This window comes from Coregonus clupeaformis, chromosome 24 (genome assembly GCF_020615455.1).
Source record: "Coregonus clupeaformis isolate EN_2021a chromosome 24, ASM2061545v1, whole genome shotgun sequence".
Lineage (NCBI taxonomy): Eukaryota > Metazoa > Chordata > Actinopteri > Salmoniformes > Salmonidae > Coregonus > Coregonus clupeaformis.
This window is the reverse complement of record NC_059215.1, coordinates 27,933,861-27,952,980: the sequence shown is the minus strand read 5'-3', so window position 1 is coordinate 27,952,980 and position 19,120 is coordinate 27,933,861. Positions and strand designations below refer to the sequence as shown.

Below are 19,120 nucleotides of genomic sequence, written 5' to 3'. Positions count from 1 at the left end.
GTGAGGCAGACAGACTGAAAGAAATAGGTCAACAGTGGAGAGGAGTGGATAGAGGGAGGGAGAGACGTGTGGAGAATGAGGGATGCTCTGGCATTTACACAGAGCGAGAAAGAGAGTGAGATGGAGAGAGAGATGGAGAGAGAGATGGAGAGATGGAGAGAGAGAGAGAGGGAGAGAGGGAGAGAGAGAGAGATGGAGAGATGGAGAGAGAGAGAGAGAGAGAGAGAGGGAGAGAGGGAGAGAGAGAGAGAGAGAGGGAGGGAGAGAGAGAGAGAGAGAGAGAGAGAGAGAGAGAGAGAGAGAGAGAGAGAGAGAGAGAGATAAATGAATGGAGGCAGAGAGAAATAGGGAACGAGAGCTAATGAATGATGCTTGATTCCATTCATACTCCTGTGTGTGTGTGTGTGTGTGTGAGAGAGAGAGAGAGAGAGAGAGAGAGAGAGAGATATAGAGAGTTGAGGTTGAATGACAGTGATTGACAGGTCCTAACCAGAGCTATAGATGATTCACTGTAATTCACCTGCCAGGAAATGTACTCTCCCATCACACACAGGGACAGTATCACTAACGCTCTCAGGGGATACACACTCTGAGGCATACACACTAACATACACACTAACATACACACTCTGAGGTATACACACTAACATACACACTAACATACACACTCTGAGGTATACACACTAACATACACACTAACATACACACTCTGAGGTATACACACTAACATACACACTCTGAGGTATACACACTAACATACACACTCTGAGGTATACACACTAACATACACACTCTGAGGTATACACACTAACATACACACTCTGAGGTATACACACTAACATACACAATCTCAATGCATACACACTAACATACACACCCTCAATGAATACACACTAACACACAGATACTCAAGCAGACAATCACACAGAGAAAACAGGCACGGGACACACACACACCAACACACACCAACACACACCAACACACACCAGCACACACCAACACACACCAACACACACCAACACACACCAACACACACCAACACACACCAACACACACCAACACACACACCAACACACACCAACACACACCAACACACACCAGCACACACCAACACACACCAACACACACCAACACACACACCAACACACACCAACACACACACCAACACACACACCAACACACACCAACACACACCAACACACACCAACACACACACCAACACACACACCAACACACACCAACACACACCAACACACACCAACACACACCAACACACACCAACACACACCAACACACACCAACACACACACCAACACACACCAACACACACACCAACACACACCAACACACACCAACACACACCAACACACACCAACACACACCAACACACACCAACACACACACCAACACACACCAACACACACCAACACACACCAACACACACACCAACACACACCAACACACACACCAACACACACCAACACACACCAACACACACCAACACACACCAACACACACCAACACACACACCAACACACACACCAACACACACCAACACACACCAACACACACCAACACACACCAACACACACCAACACACACCAACACACACCAACACACACACCAACACACACCAACACACACACCAACACACACCAACACACACCAACACACACCAACACACACACCAACACAGACCAACACACACACCAACACACACCAACACACACCAACACACACCAACACACACCAGCACACACCAACACACACCAACACACACCAACACACACCAACACACACACCAACACACACCAACACACACCAACACACACCAACACACACCAACACACACACCAACACACACCAACACACACACCAACACACACCAACACACACCAACACACACCAACACACACCAACACACACCAACACACACCAACACACACCAACACACACACCAACACACACCAACACACACCAACACACACCAACACACACCAACACACACCAACACACACACCAACACACACCAACACACACACCAACACACACCAACACACACCAACACACACCAACACACACCAACACACACACCAACACACACCAACACACACCAACACACACCAACACACACCAACACACACCAACACACACACCAACACACACCAACACACACACCAACACACACCAACACACACCAACACACACCAACACACACACCAACACACACCAACACACACACCAACACACACCAACACACACACCAACACACACCAACACACACCAACACACACCAACACACACCAGCACACACCAACACACACCAACACACACCAACACACACCAACACACACACCAACACACACCAACACACACCAACACACACCAACACACACCAGCACACACCAACACACAATACTGTAGCACTACCACTCCTGCCAGTGAGCTGGCCAATGTGTGGTCATCATGAGAGGCCTGGCATCACGGCTCCACCAATGACACAGGATCTCCATACGGCTCCACCAATGACACAGCATCTCCATATGGCTCCACCAATGACACTGCATCTCCATACGGCTGCACCAATGACACGGCATCTCCATACGGCTCCACCAATGACACTGCATATCCATACGGCTGCACCAATGACAAGGCTGTCTTTCTCTCTTTCTCTTTCTCTTTCTCTTTCTCTCTCTCTCTCTCTCTCTCTCTCTCTCTCTCTCTCTCTCTCTCTCTCTCTCTCTCTCTCTCTCTCTCTCTCTCCCATGTCTTCACTCATTAAGACAGTAGTGGAATGGGTTTGTGTACTGTAGGTCTAGAATTCAGTATAACTATTGGAGGTTGGAGATGGGAGGTACATATTGATTGGAACACTGTTTTCTTCTCACATAAATCATCTGAAAATGCTGGGATTAATAGAAAAACACATAGAGGTAGAGAGGTAGAGAGGGAGGTAGAGAGGGAGGTAGAGAGGGAGGGAGGGAGAGAGAGAGAGAGAGAGAGAGAGAGAGAGAGAGAGAGAGAGAGAGAGAGAGAGAGAGAGAGAGAGAGAGAGAGAGATGTGCTCCCTCATTTTTTAGCATGTTTTTACAAAAATATAGAGTTAGATAAACATGGATTTTTCAGCAGGGACATGTACAGGATGATACCCTCCACAACATAACCTTCACTCCAAATCAAAACTCCAAACCTATAACCTGATTTTGGACAAAATTAACTGGAAGGATTCCTACTACCAAAGATTCTTATTTCCAAGCTATACAGCAAAGCAGCTACTTTTAAAGCCAAGAAGAAAAATACATTACAATGATATATTTTCCTTTATAAGGACTGAATGATATCCACATCTCCCTATCCACATCGACGGGACAGTAGTGGAGAAGGTGAAATGTTTTAAGTTCCTCGGCGTACATATCACTGACAAACTGAAATGGTCCACCCACACAGGCAGTGTGGTGAAGAAGGCGCAACAGCGTCTCTTCATCCTCAGGAGGCTGAAGAAATTTGGCCTGTCACCGAAAACCCTCACAAACTTTTACAGATGCACAATTGAGAGCATCCTGTCAGGCTGTATCACCGCTTGGTAAGGCAACTGCACCGCCCGCAACCGCAGGGCTCTCCAGTGGGTGATGCGGTCTGCCCAACGCATTACCGGGGGCAAACTACATTTGACATTTTAGTCATTTAGCAGACGCTCTTATCCAGAGCGACTTACAGTTAGTGAGTGCATACATTTTTCATACTGGCCCCCCGTGGGAATCGAACCCTCAACCCTGACGTTGCAAGCGCCATGCTCTACCAACTGAGCTACATTACCAGGGGCAAGCTACCCGCCCTCCAAGACACATACAGCACCCGATGTCACAGGAAGGCCAAAAAGATAATCAAGGACATCAACCACCCGACCCACTGCCTGTTCACCCCGCTATCATCCAGAAGGCGAGGTCAGTACAGGTGCATCAAAGCTGGGACCGAGAGACTGAAAAACTGCTTCTAACTCAAGGCCATCAGACTGTTAAACAGCCATCACTAGCACAGAGAGGCTGCTGCCTACATACAGACTTGAAAATCACTGGCCACTTTAATAAATGGAACACTAGTCACTTTAATAATGCCACTTTAATAACGTTTACATATATTACATTACCCATCTCATATGTATATACTGTATTCTATACTATCTATTGCATCTTAGCCTATGCCGCTCTGATAATGACATTACTCATCCATATATTTATATATTCTTATTCCATTCCTTTACTTAGATTTGTGTGTATTAGGTATTTGTTGTGTATCTGTTAGATTTTACTTGCTAGATATTGCTGCACTGTCGGAACTAGAAGCACAAGCATTTCGCTACACACGCAATAACATCAGCTAACCATGTGTATGTGACCAATACATTTGATTTGATGCTAAGTTAAGGCTACTGAGCTTGCTAGGACAGAACAGATCCGGCGGCAACTTCAGTTAGCACTGAGGTGTGAAGGGAGAGGTGTCAAAGCCCTTGAGCCCAACAATGGCAGGAGAGTTTCACAGCCTCCCCCACCCCAAATGCAGAGGCATTTTGAAGACCCCCCTCCCTCTGTGCAGAAGTCAATACAATACATTACAAACTCCAAACCTACAACCTGATTTTGGACAAAATTACCTGGAAGGATTCCTACTAACAAACATTATAATTTCCAAGCTATACAGCAAATGTTCTGGCAAACAAACAAACAGAAACCTCCGGATGTAAAAAATGACAAGGCACGAAAAGATGGAAAATCAGGAGACACTTTTTGCTGACTATTATTAAAATGAGAAACATAAGCAACTTAATCTTCCACACAGACCATCCCCTGGCATAGTGCAGTTATATATTAACACACCCCCCCTCTGTTAAAATGGGTGGAAACTCAGGATACTAGACAACGAGGACTCTGAGTCAGTCAATGTCAACCTGTACAAGTCTGGAACAGTACCGGTACAGGGCAACCCCAAACAGTTTCAGCTGGACTTTCACAGAATCAAAGAGATAGCTCAGCAGGATAAGCTCTATCCTGACAAAGACACCCCCACCCCGAGCATGTCAGACCCGACCTCTTCATTACACAACCCCACAGACTAGCAACCCCAAGCAGAAAGTCAACCTCCCAGCACAGAGTACTACTCCCTCGATGAAATGAAGGATGAATTCACCCAGCTGGAGGTAAGGCAGGTGGAGCTGGAACAGCAGGTGAACACACTCCAGTCAGCACAGACCCAGACAACAGTTCAGCACAACAACACCACCTTAACTAGACCTGGAGAGCTGGAGGTGGAGAGAGACATGTCTGCACTCTGGACTGTGGTGAGACAACATCAACAGGAGAAAGAGCAGGAGCAGGAGAAGAACAGAGCACTAGAGGAGAGGATCAGAGTGCTGGAGGAGAAGGTGAGAACTATGACGGGTGACAGAGAACAACCCATTAGAGAGCTGGCCACCCCCGCAGAGAAGCCAGCAGAACAGCCCACCTCAGACCCTGACCAAAGTCTCAACACCACAGCAGAACAGTCCCCCCCCCAGACCCTGACCATAGCCTCGACATCACAGACGGACAAACAAATGCAGAACCCCAAGCCCAGGGGATCCCAACCCTTCTGAGCACCCCCCTGTCAGTCAACCTGGTAACCCTCCTGACAACCCCCCCACACCCACTGAAGACATACACAACCCACAGATTGTACTTCTTATGGACTCAAATGGGAAATATATACAAGAAAATAAACTTTTTCCCAAACACACAGTGTCTAAACTCTGGTGTCCAAACACCCTGCGCGCCCTAGACCTTCTGTCTGAGGACCAACTAGGATCACCCAGCCACATAATAATACACACAGGCACAAACGACCTGAGAACACAGCAGGAAAGGGTGGCCACAGCACTCAAGGGAGTGATAGAAAAAGCTTCTTCTACTTTCCCCAACGCACAAGTGGTTATCTCCACCCTGCTACCACGACAATACTTCCACCCTGCTACCATAGAGCGGGTAAACGCAAGTATTTCCTGTGACTGTGCCTCAAAACCAAACGTTTACCTGGCCCACCACTCCACCCTGGACTTGAACAGCCTTTACGACCAGGTCCACCTGTACAGGGCAGCAGTGCCCACCCCTTCGCCCGGACCCTAAAGGACATCGCCCTCAACCGCAGACCCAACACCTCACACAGGAGCAACAGATCAACAGACACCCCGCCCAGACCAGCGAGACACTCTCCCAGACCTGCGGGACCACCCCGAACCTACACATAGAGGACCCATGCCGAGAGGACCTACATCCAGACCACAGCACCACCAGCCACATCCACACCCCCACCCCAACCAATCAACACCCCCCCACAAGTCAACCATGCCCCCACCCCATTTTGGCCCCCTCAGATCAGACCTATGCCCCTCCTGCCCACCCCATGCCCCCCACTCCTGCAAAGAGGGCCTCAACATGAAAGTCACACATACGCCCAGGCCGTGAGCAGGCAAACAGGCCCCCAACACCCACACTTACACTAGCCCAAGCCAATGGCATGTACCAGATGCTCAGCAGGCTCTGCTCACAATTACTGGCCTGAGGCCAAACCACACGACCAACAACATTGGACACTTTATGGAACACAAAGCCTTCACTATTTCATCCTGGAATATCCAAGGCCTGAGGTCATCTGCCTTTGGCCTAAAAAGCAGGAACCTGGACTTCACCAAAGAAATCACAAATACAGACATTGTCATCCTACAAGAAAATTGATATAGAGGAGATGGACCCACTGGTTGCCCTCTAGGTTACAGAGAGCTGATAGTCCCATCGACCAAACTGCCAGGTGTGAAACAGGGAAGGGACCCAGGGGGTATGCTATTTTGGTATAGAGCAGCCATAACTCACTCTATTAAATTAATAAAACAGGAACATTTCACATTTGGCTAGAAATTCAAAAGGAAACTATCTCAACACAGAACAATGTCCTCCTGTGTGCTACCTATATCCCCCAACAAGAATCCCCATATTTTAATGAAGGCAGCTTCTCCATCATGGAGGGGGAAATCAATCACTTCCAGACCCAGGGACATGTACTAGTCTTTGATGACCTAAATTCCAGAACTGGACAAGAACCTGACACCCTCAGCACACAGGGGGACAAACACCTACCTGGAGGTGACAGCATTCCCTCCCCCATATGCCCCCCTAGACACAACTACGACAACATAACCAATAAAAACGGGTCACAACTCCTGCAGCTCTGTCGCACGCTGGGTCTGTACATAGTCAATGGTAGGCTCTGAGGAGACTCCTATGGTAGGTACACCTACAGCTCATCTCTTGGCAGTAGTACTGTAGACTACTTTATCACTGACCTCAACCCAGAGTCTCTCAGAGCATTCACAGTCAGCCCACTGACACCCCTATCAGACCACAGCAAAATCACAGTCTACTTGAACAGAGCAATACTCAATCATCAGCTATCAAAGCCAAAGGAACTGAATAATATTAAGAAATGCTATAGATAGAAGGAAAGTAGTGTAGAAACCTACCAAAAAACAATTAGGCAACAACAAATTAAATCCCTTTTAGACAACTTCCTGGACAAAACGTTCCACTGTAATAGTGAAGGTGTAAACTTGGCAGTAGAAATCCTAAACAGTATATTTGACCTCTCAGCTTCCCTATCAAATCAATGAAGAACAAACACCATTGTAAATACAACCCATATTTATGTTTATTTATTTTCCCTTTTGTACTTTAACTATTTGCACATTGTTACAACACTGTATATAGACATAATATGACATTTGAAATGTCTTTATTCTTTTTGAACTTTTGTGAGTGTAATGTTTAACATACGTTCCCCATGCCAATAAACCCCATTGAATTGAATTGAGAGAGAGAGAGAGAGAGAGAGAGAGAGAGAGAGAGCAAGTGAGAGAGAGAGCAAGTGAGAGAGAGAGCAAGTGAGAGAGAGAGAAAGAAAGAGAGAGAGCAAGTGAGAGAGAGAAAGAGAGTGGAAAGAGAGAAATATTGAAGAAGGTTCTTTGCAGTGTGATTCATCATCCCAGATGGAAAGCAACCTTTGAATTTAAAGAAGAGAGGATTGTTGTGTCTTCCTGCTTGTTACAGCATTTTACCTGCTGGAAATTGTTTATCTTTGTTTTGGAAAATCTATAAAAAAAATATTCAGGAATAAAATGCATTTACTGTTCAACACGTTATCACCATCTATTTATTTGAGGAATCAGTATTTCTTTCTTTATATTTTCCTTTCTCTCAATAAATCTGGATTGATATCCTAACAGACTCTCTCTCTCTCTCTCTCTCTCTCTCTCTCTCTCTCTCTCTCTCTCTCTCTCTCTCTCTCTCTCTCTCTCTCTCTCTCGTCTCTCTCTGTCTCTCTCTGTCTCTGCTCTCTCTCTCTCTCTCTCTCTCTCTCTCTCTCTCTCTCTCTCTCTCTCTCTCTCTCTCTCTCTCTCTCTCTCTCTCTCTCTCTCTCTCTCTCTCTCTCTCTGTCTCTCTCTCTCTCTCTCTCTCTCTCTCTCTCTCTCTCTCTCTCTCTCTCTCTCTCTCTCTCTATCTCCTCCTCGCTAGGTGAGTCCACTGCAGCCCTGTCGCGCCCACAGCGTCCCCTCTCGGCCCGGGCAGCCCACCACGCCCCCCCGGCCTCCTCCATGAAGGGCTACCACGTTAGCCGCAGCCTGTCCCAGCACTCCTCTGGCGGGGGCGGGGGGCACACACACGCCCCCTTGGGACCCTGCCACTGTATGCCGGAAGACTACGACCCCGGCCCGGGCCCCGGCTCCGTCCGAGAGTACCACCGCAACCCCTCCGAACACTACGACAGGGCGGGGCACCCCTACTATCCCCCCGGGGGTCCCCCAGAGCATCGCTCCCTCTCCTCCCACGCCCACTCTGGAGGGGGGACGTTCCCCCGCTCCCACCCTAGCCATCACCCCCCGCCCCATCAGTCGTACGACTCATGCGAGGAGTGTTTGTCCACAGTGGGGGGTCACGGGGGTCAGTTTGAGAAGCAGCTTCCCTTCCACCCTGACGGGTTTCACACCCTGCAGTACCAGAGGAGGGCCAGCGGGGCGGAGCAGCGCAGCGAGAGCCCCTCCCGTATCCGCCACCTGGTTCACTCAGTCCAGAGACTCTTCGCCAAGTCCCACTCCCTCGAGGCGCCGTCGAAGAGGGAATACAATGGCACACGAGGAGGAGGGGAACACCGGGAAAGAGGAGGAGAAGGAGCGCAAAGGAGCGGAGGAGAGGAGGGCGGTGGGCATCACTATTCGGGCCACCAGTCCCGCTCGGTGAAGCGCAGCAAGTCCCGCGAGCGCTCCAAGAGTGGGGACGGGCGCCACGAATCCTCCGGCCGGCGCCACCAGAGCCGAACTGCGGGGTGGTGGAGCTCCGACGACAACCTGGACAGTGAGAGCAGCTTCCTGGTAACCGGGGGCAACACCGGGCCAGGTGGTCGAGGTGGGGGGCGAGGGGGTTACCCCCGGTTACCAGGACATGAGAGTCTGGACGCCGCTATCCAGGAGCTGACCATGAAGAAGCTGCCCAAGCAGGGGAGTGTACCACCAGGGCCCGGGCCGGGGGAGTGCATGGCTTGTACCACTCTGGCCCTGGCAGGGGGGGAGGGTGGCGGAGGGGGAGTGGCAGGGCAACACTCTCTGAAGAGGAGCACGTGGTCGGCCATGACGGTCAGCCAGGCTAGAGAAGTGTACCCATTGTCTGTCCGTGGAGGAGGAGGAGGAGGAGGAGGAGGAGGAGGAGGAGGAGGAGGAGGAGGAGGAGGAGGAGGAGGAGGTTATGACAAGGCCTTGGTACCCCTTGACAACAAACTGAAGGAGAGGACCTTTCACTACCTACAGGTTGGTGGGGAAGGAGGAGGGAGTGAGGGAGGGGTGTGTGTTTGTCCCCATAGCTCTTTCTACAAACTACAACACACACACACACACACAGACAGACAGTCAGCCTCCCTCTGTCAGAGAGTATTAATATGGCAGAGAGGGTCAGGTCGTGTCAAGACTGTCAGCAGCTCCTCTCTCTCACACACACACACACACACACACACTCACACTCACACTCACAGAGACGGACTGACAGGCTTCATCATTACTGGAGTTATGAACTACGTCAGATGACTGACACACAGGTTAACTATCACACCCCTTCACTCACCCTGTTTCTCTCTCTCAGTTTCTCTCTCTCAGTTTCTCTCTCTCGGTTTCTCTCTCGTCCTCTCCTTTATCTCACTCATGCTCGGTTTCTCTTTCTTATGCTATTCTCTTTCTTTCTTTCTTTCTTTCTTTCTTTCTTTCTTTCTTTCTTTCTTTCTTTCTTTCTTTCTTTCTTTCTTTCTTTCTTTCTTTCTTTCTTTCTTTCTTTCTTTCTTTCTTTCTTTCTTTCTTTCTTTCTTTCTTTCTTTCTTTCTTTCTCTCTCTCTCTCTCTCTCTCTCTCTCTCTCTCTCTCTCTCTCTCTCTCTCTCTCTCTCTCTCTCTCTCTCTCTCTCTCTCTCAATTATCACCCTTAAAGAGTCTGTTTACTCCAAAATCAAAGTTTGTCAAAAGTGGTCTTAAGTCCACGTCATATGTAGTGTAGACCCAGCTTTTTGCCTCAATCTCAAATGACTGGGAAAGATAGACACTGTCTCACATCATCGAATGTAACAGCCCTCTCCATATCTAATTCTTCCAGAAGAGCTTTTCAGATATCAAATCAAATCAAATGTTATTTGTCACATGCGCCGAATACAACAGCTGTAGACGTTACAGTGAAATGCTTACTTACAAGCCCTTAACCAACAATGCATTTCTTAAAGATTTGTTTTACTGTGTTAAGTAAAAAAAATAAAAGCAAATAACTAAAGAGCAGCAGTAAAATAAAATAACAGTAGGGAGGCTATATACAGGGGGGTACCGGTGCAGAGTCAATGTGCGGGGCCACTGGCTAGTCGAGGTAATTGAGGTAATATGTACATGTAGGTAGAGTTAAAGTGACTATGCATAAATAACAGACAGAGTAGCAGCAGCGTAAAAGAGGGGATTGGGGTGGGGTGGGGGGCAGTGAAAATAGTCCGGGTAGCCATGATTAGCTGTTCAGGAGTCTTATGGCTTGGGGGTAGAAACTGTTGAGAAGTCTTTTGGATCTAGACTTGGCACTCCGGTACCGCTTGCCGTGCGGTAGCAGAGAAAACAGTGTATGACTAGGGTGGCTGGAGTCTTTGACAATTTTGAGGGCCTTCCTCTGACACCGCCTGGTATAGAGGTCCTGGATGGCAGGAAGCTTGGCCCCAGTGATGTACTGGTCCGTACGCACTACCCTCTGTAGTGCCTTGCGGTCGGAGGCCGAGCAGTTGCCATACCAGGCGGTGATGCAACCAGTCAGGATGCTCTCGATGGTGCAGCTGTAGAACCTTTTGAGGATCTGAGGACCCAAGCCAAATCTTTTCAGTCTCCTGAGGGGGAACAGGCTTTGTCGTGCCCTCTTCACGACTGTCTTGGTGTGTTTTGACCATTATAGTTCGTTGGTGATGTGGACACCAAGGAATTTGAAGCTCTCAACCTGTTCCACTACAGCCCCGTCGATGAGAATGGGGGCATGCTCAGTCCTCTTTTTTTTCCTGTAGTCCACAATCATCTCCTTTGACTTGATCACGTTGAGGGAGAGGTTGTTATCCTGGCACCACATGGCGAGGTCTCGGACCTCCTCCCTATAGGCTGTCTCATCGTTGTCGGTTGTGTCGTCAGCAAACTTAATGATGGTGTTGGAGTCGTGCCTGGCCATGCAGTCATGGGTGAACAAGGAGTACAGGAGGGGACTGAGCACGCACCCCTGAGTGGCCCCTGTGTTGAGGATCAGCGTGGCAGATGTGTTGTTACCTACCCTTATCACCTGGGGGCAGCCCGTCAGGAAGTCCAGGATCCAGTTGCAGAGGGAGGTGTTTAGACCCAGGATCCTTAGCTTAGTGATGAGCTTTGAGGCTACTATGGTGTTGAACGCTGAGCTGTAGTCAATTAACATCATTCTCACGTAGGTGTTCCTCTTGTCCAGGTGGGAAAGGGCAGTGTGGAGTGCAATAGAGATTGCATCATCTGTGGATCTGTTGGGGCGGTATGCAAATTGGAGTGGGTCTAGGGTTTCTGGGCTAATGGTGTTGATGTGAGCCATGACCAGCCTTTCAAAGCACTTCATGGCTACAGACGTCAGTGCTACGGGTCGGTAGTCATTTAGGCAGGTTATCTTAGTGTCCTTGGGCACAGAGACTATGGTGGTCTGCTTGAAACATGTTGGTATTACAGACTCATGTTGAAAATGTCAGTGAAGACACTTGCCAGTTGGTCAGCACATGCTCGGAGTACACGTCCTGGTAATCCGTCTGGCCCTGCGGCCTTGTGAATGTTGACCTGCTTAAAAGTCTTACTCACATCGGCTATGGAGAGCGTGATCACATAGTCATCTGGAACAGCTGGTGCTCTCATGCATGCTTCAGTGTTGCTTGCCTCGAAGCGAGCATAGAAGTGATTTAGCTCATCTGGTAGGCTTGTGTCACTGGGCAGCTCGCGGCTGTGCTTCCTTTTGTAGTCTGTAATAGTTTTCAAGCCCTGCCACATCTGACACTCACATCTGACGAGTGTCAGAGCCAGTGTATTACGATTCAATCTTAGTCCGGTATTGACTCTTTGCCTGGTTGATGGTTCATTGGAGGGCATAGCGGGATTTCTTATAAGCGTCCAGTTTAGAGTCCCGCTCCTTGAAAGCGGCAGCTCTACCCTTTAGCTCAGTGCGGATGTTGCCTGTAATCCATGGCTTCTGGTTGGGGTTCGTTCGGTCACTGTGGGGACGACGTCATCGATGCACTTATTGATGAAACCAGTGACTGATGTGGTGTACTCCTCACTGCTATCTGAAGAATCCCGGAACATATTCCAGTCTGTGCTAGCAAAACAGTCCTGTAGCTTAGCATCTGCATCATCTGACCACTTTTTTATTAACCGAGTCACTGGTGCTTCCTGCTTTAGTTTTTGCTTATAAGCAGGAAACAGGAGGATATAGTTATGGTCACATTTGATATTTGAATACAGCAGGGGAGAATATGTTGGAGCCTCATTTCTAAATATGTCAAGCTATTTTAACGGTTCTTTTACCCAGATATAAGAAACCAGTGAAGCTTCTGTCACAGCAATCCCTTAGTCTGCATCCCTAATTACACCATGTCCCCTATATAGTACACTACTTTTGACCAGGGCCCATTTGGGATGCACACTTAGAAAGACATCATATTTTTTGCTTGTAGTCTTCCCTCTGTCTAAAAGTTGGAAAACAATATGGATTGCAGATAAGCAGTGCTTTTCACTTACTCTCTAGCAGTAAAGTAATTTGCCTCCTTCTTCTCCTCCTCCTCCACCACCTAAACATAACCCCCTCTAGGAGTAAAGTAACCACCAAAATGTAGTACTTATTTGAACTCCCCGAAACCTCCCATCCCTTCCCGTAGTTCCCTCTCTCTCTCATCCCTTCCCTTCCCTTAGTTCCCTCTCTCCTCCCTTCCCTTCCCGTAGTTCCCTCTCTCATCCCTTCCCTTCCCTTAGTTCCCTCTCTCTCCTCCCTTCCCTTCCCGTAGTTCCCTCTCGCTCCCTCCATTCCCTTCCCGTAGTTCCCTCTCTCATCCCTTCCCTTCCCTTAGTTCCCTCTCTCTCATCCCTTCCCTTCCCTTAGTTCCCTCTCTCCTCCCTTCCCTTCCTTTCCCTTAGTTCCCTCTCTCTCCTCCCTTCCCTTCCCTTCCCTTAGTTCCCTCTCTCATCCCTTCCCTTCCCTTAGTTCCCTCTCTCTCCTCCCTTCCCTTCCCGTAGTTCCCTCTCTCATCCCTTCCCTTCCCTTAGTTCCCTCTCTCTCCTCCCTTCCCTTCCCTTAGTTCCCTCTCTCTCCTCCCTTCCCTTCCCGTAGTTCCCTCTCTCATCCCATCCCTTCCCTTAGTTCCCTCTCTCTCATCCCTTCCCTTCCCTTAGTTCCCTCTCTCTCATCCCTTCCCTTCCCTTAGTTCCCTCTCTCATCCCTTCCCTTCCCTTAGTTCCCTCTCTCCTCCCTTCCCTTCCCTTAGTTCCCTCTCTCCTCCCTTCCCTTCCCTTCCCTTAGTTCCCTCTCTCTCCTCCCTTCCCTTCCCTTCCCTTAGTTCCCTCTCTCCTCCCTTCCCTTCCCTTCCCTTCCCTTAGTTCCCTCTCTCTCCTCCCTTCCCTTCCCTTCCCTTAGTTCCCTCTCTCATCCCTTCCCTTCCCTTAGTTCCCTCTCTCTCCTCCCTTCCCTTCCCGTAGTTCCCTCTCTCATCCCATCCCTTCCCTTAGTTCCCTCTCTCTCATCCCTTCCCTTCCCTTAGTTCCCTCTCTCCTCCCTTCCCTTCCCGTAGTTCCCTCTCTCCTCCCTTCCCTTCCCTTAGTTCCCTCTCTCATCCCTTCCCTTCCCGTAGTTCCCTCTCTCTCATCCCTTCCCTTCCCTTAGTTCCCTCTCTCCTCCCTTCCCCCCCCTTCCCTTAGTTCCCTCTCTCTCCTCCATTCCCTTCCCTTAGTTCCCTCTCTCCTCCCTTCCCTTCCCGTAGTTCCCTCTCTCTCCTCCCTTCCCTTCCCGTAGTTCCCTCTCTCTCATCCCTTCCCTTCCCTTAGTTCCCTCTCTCCTCCATTCCCTCCCCTTCCCTTAGTTCCCTCTCTCATCCCTTCCCTTCCCTTCCCTTAGTTCCCTCTCTCCTCCCTTCCCTTCCCGTAGTTCCCTCTCTCTCATCCCTTCCCTTCCCTTAGTTCCCTCTCTCCTCCCTTCCCTTCCCTTCCCTTAGTTCCCTCTCTCTCCTCCATTCCCTTCCCTTAGTTCCCTCTCTCATCCCTTCCCTTCCCTTAGTTCCCTCTCTCATCCCTTCCCTTCCCTTAGTTCCCTCTCTCTCCTCCATTCCCTTCCCTTAGTTCCCTCTCTCATCCCTTCCCTTCCCTTAGTTCCCTCTCTCATCCCTTCCCTTCCCTTAGTTCCCTCTCTCATCCCTTCCCTTCCCTTAGTTCCCTCTCTCTCCTCCATTCCCTTCCCTTAGTTCCCTCTCTCTCCTCCATTCACTTCCCTTAGTTCCCTCTCTCTCCTCCATTCCCTTCCCTTAGTTCCCTCTCTCCTCCATTCCCTTCCCGTAGTTCCCTCTCTCTCCTCCCTTCCCTTCCCGTAGTTCCCTCTCTCATCCCTTCCCTTCCCTTAGTTCCCTCTCTCCTCCCTTCCCTTCCCTTCCCTTAGTTCCCTCTCTCTCATCCCTTCCCTTCCCTTAGTTCCCTCTCTCCTCCCTTCCCTTCCCTTCCCTTAGTTCCCTCTCTCCTCCCATCCCTTCCCTTCCCTTAGTTCCCTCTCTCCTCCCTTCCCTTCCCTTCCCTTAGTTCCCTCTCTCCTCCCTTCCCTTCCCTTCCCTTAGTTCCCTCTCTCCTCCCATCCCTTCCCTTCCCTTAGTTCCCTCTCTCCTCCCTTCCCTTCCCTTCCCTTAGTTCCCTCTCTCCTCCCATCCCTTCCCTTCCCTTAGTTCCCTCTCTCCTCCCTTCCCTTCCCTTCCCGTAGTTCCCTCTCTCATCCCTTCCCTTCCCTTAGTTCCCTCTCTCATCCCTTCCCTTCCCTTCCCGTAGTTCCCTCTCTCTCCTCCCTTCCCTTCCCTTAGTTCCCTCTCTCATCCCTTCCCTTCCCTTAGTTCCCTCTCTCATCCCTTCCCTTCCCTTAGTTCCCTCTCTCATCCCTTCCCTTCCCTTCCCTTCCCGTAGTTCCCTCTCTCTCCTCCCTTCCCTTCCCTTAGTTCCCTCTCTCATCCCTTCCCTTCCCGTAGTTCCCTCTCTCATCCCTTCCCTTCCCTTAGTTCCCTCTCTCCTCCCTTCCCTTCCCTTAGTTCCCTCTCTCATCCCTTCCCTTCCCTTAGTTCCCTCTCTCTCCTCCTTCCCTTCCCTTCCCTTAGTTCCCTCTCTCCTCCCTTCCCTTCCCTTAGTTCCCTCTCTCATCCCTTCCATTCCCTTAGTTCCCTCTCTCTCCTCCCTTCCCTTCCCTTCCCTTAGTTCCCTCTCTCCTCCCTTCCCTTCCCTTAGTTCCCTCTCTCCTCCCTTCCCTTCCCTTAGTTCCCTCTCTCCTCCCTTCCCTTCCCTTAGTTCCCTCTCTCTCATCCATTCCCTTCCCGTAGTTCCCTCTCTCCTCCCTTCCCTTCCCTTAGTTCCCTCTCTCCCTTCCCTTCCCTTCCCTTAGTTCCCTCTCTCCTCCCTTCCCTTCCCTTAGTTCCCTCTCTCATCCCTTCCCTTCCCTTAGTTCCCTCTCTCTCATCCATTCCCTTCCCGTAGTTCCCTCTCTCCTCCCTTCCCTTCCCTTAGTTCCCTCTCTCTCCTCCCTTCCCTTCCCTTAGTTCCCTCTCTCCTCACATCATCAGTTGCATTACCTGGTGGCACTGTATTTTCGAAGGGACACGTTCTGACAGTACACGAAGGCTGTGATGTGCTGTAGTCAGCATAGTGTTTGATCCAGAGCTGAGGGGCAGTGGAGGTCCCTGGAGCCTCAGAAAATACCTCCCCAGCTCCTCAGTCCCACTTTACTATCGCATACCATAAGTGCTATTACCAAGCCATTTCAACAACTAACCCTGACTGGCACTTTCTTTAGGGGTCACTGTCTGTCTTTCTCCAAGTACTCTGTGACAGATTACTTTTTTAAATGAATCTATAATTATTCTGCCTTGCCGTTCATCTGGGTCTATGAAATGAACTCATAGAGAGTTCAAACCAAGGATTTTGAGTATTTAGTGTAAATATTGTGAGAGAAAGATTAGGTGAATATTTTTGACGGTGCTGTCAGGGACAGAAGAAGAAAAGAAAGAGAGAGATTTGCTGCTTTTATGACCCCTTATGACCCTTCTCCCTGCGTCCACCTCTCTATAAGCCCTGGGTCCGAGAGAGAACTGGGAGGGAGAGGGATACAGAGATCAGGCTGAATGGCTTTTTGGTGATGAGTCGATGACATTTGAAAGCACACTCAGCTGGACAATCCCTTGGCCCGTTGTGGACCTGCTGTGTGTCTGTGTGTGTCCACTCTATAGCCCTTGCAGAAGACAGGGTATAGAGAAATGGGACTCTCTAAGAAAGTCTCTAAGACTCTCTGTAAGTCTATCTCGCTGTAAGTTTCTTTCTCTGTAAGTTTCTGTCTGTAAGTTTCTCTCTCTGTAACATTATCTATCTGTAAGTCTCTCTATCTGTACGTTTTTCTCTCTGTAAGTTTCTCTCTGTACGTTTCTCTCTCTTTAAATGTATCTCTGTAAGTTTCTCTCTTGCTGTAAATTTCTCTCTCTCTGTAAGTTTCTTTCTCTGTAAGTTTCTCTCTCTGTAAGATTATCTCTCTGTAAGTTTCTCTTTCTGTAAGTTTATCTCTCTGTACATTTCTCTCTCTCTTTTAGTGTGTGTGTCCTTCTACTTTTGTGTGTTCATACATTTGTATCTGTCTATATGTGTCCAGGTCCCCTCGGAGGGGGTGGAGTGGGGTGGTCCTGACGGAGGGGGGGAGATCCCCTGCAGGCGCATGCGGAGCGGCAGCTATGTCAAGGCCATGGGAGACAACGACAGTCAGGACTCTGATGCTAGTCCCAAAGCCTCTCCTAAAACCACCATCATCGCCCAGAGAGAGGCCTTCAGACGCTCTGTCAGCATGGACCACAGGTCATCCACCACCAAGTAAGAGAGAGAGAGAGAGCGAGAGAGGGTCGTACTATCATGTAAATTATTAAATCTGTCACTTCAAATCTGTGTGTGTGTGTGTGTGTGTGTTTCTCTGTGTGTGTGTGTGTGTGTGTGTGTGTGTGTGTGTCTGTGATAATGAGTAGGTGTTGATGATGGTGATGATGGTAATGATGATGTGATGATGATGGTGATGATGATGGTGTTGATGATGGTGATGATGGTGTTGATGATGATGGTGATAGTGATGAAGAAGAAGAGGAGGAGGAGGAAGAGGAGGAAAAAGAGGAGGAGTATTATGATGACTGTTATTCTCATTTTACTGTGTGTGTGTGTGTGTGTCTGTATGTGTGTACGTGTGTGTGTGTAGGTACTCATGTAAGCAGTGTGTAGATGCTACGCTACCCTACGCTAACAGCCTAAGCACGCCCAAGAGTCATGCACGCTCTCGAAGCTACACACGCTCTCTGACCAGCTCACAGGTAAGACACACACCTTCAAAACAGTGCATGTCCATATGTTTGTTCATGTGTTCATGTGCCGTTTAAGATTAGGGAAGATGATTTATTTATTTATTAGAGTGGCCTTATTTCTATTACATCATATTGGATGTCATTCATATTCCATTCACCCAGCTCAATGTAACATTGCTAGGTTTAGGCTACTACATGATACTCGAATTTGCCCCATACCCATCATGAGGTTGCTACAACCTAGCCTACAAATTAAAGTTTATAACTTAGGTGCACAGGCCAAGAGACAAATTGGAGTAATCAAGGTGACAGACAGCGACACACTCTTGCTTGCATCTAGCTGATCTGGGTTGTAATCATTAGTCCAAACAATCGTTTTTATTGGACAATTTCAGGTAGGTCTCTCCTCTGTTGCATTTGCTTCCGTTTAAGATTTATTTTTTCAACAGAATCGGCAGAATGAATACACCCCAGATCACACGTAAACACAGTTCTCTTTCATTGCAGCCACATACAAACAGCATGATCATTTTGCTTGTTGTATAATTCCTTCTTGCATTTACACTCTCCTCCTATCACCTTTTCTCTTGGCTTGTGGACTTCAGGGCACAACACATCAGCTGTCTGTTACCGGGCGAAAAAACCTTTCCAAGCCAAACCTTCATATCATAACCGCTAACCGCTACACACAATATACATCATTGTCACCATATTAACAATATAGTCAACAAACTAGATCTAACGCGTTAGTAAACCCACAATCCAATCCATGTGTACAGTCACACAGTACAGTGTACAGCAAGCAGTTTAGCAGTTACACCGGCAGGCCCCGGTGGCAATTTATAAAACAGAAAGCTTCCCTTGACTTGGAAAAGCTGAAGTGTTGGGTAGCGTTAGCCAGCTAGCTAACATAAATAGCATTCCTCT

The 19,120-nt window shown here is 48.9% G+C and overlaps 1 protein-coding gene across 1 annotated transcript in view; it reads left to right on the top strand.

The window, feature by feature from the left end:
* The first annotated feature begins 5,167 nt into the window (after positions 1-5,167).
* Positions 5,168-19,120, top strand: part of LOC121537281 (disks large-associated protein 3-like) — a 32,202-nt gene continuing 18,249 nt past the window's right edge. The window contains exons 1-5 of the mRNA XM_045206819.1: positions 5,168-5,194; positions 8,627-9,746; positions 9,780-9,880; positions 17,503-17,717; positions 18,091-18,202. Of these exons, the coding sequence (XP_045062754.1) occupies positions 5,168-5,194; positions 8,627-9,746; positions 9,780-9,880; positions 17,503-17,717; positions 18,091-18,202 (1,575 nt within the window). The remainder of the gene's footprint in view (positions 5,195-8,626; positions 9,747-9,779; positions 9,881-17,502; positions 17,718-18,090; positions 18,203-19,120) is intronic.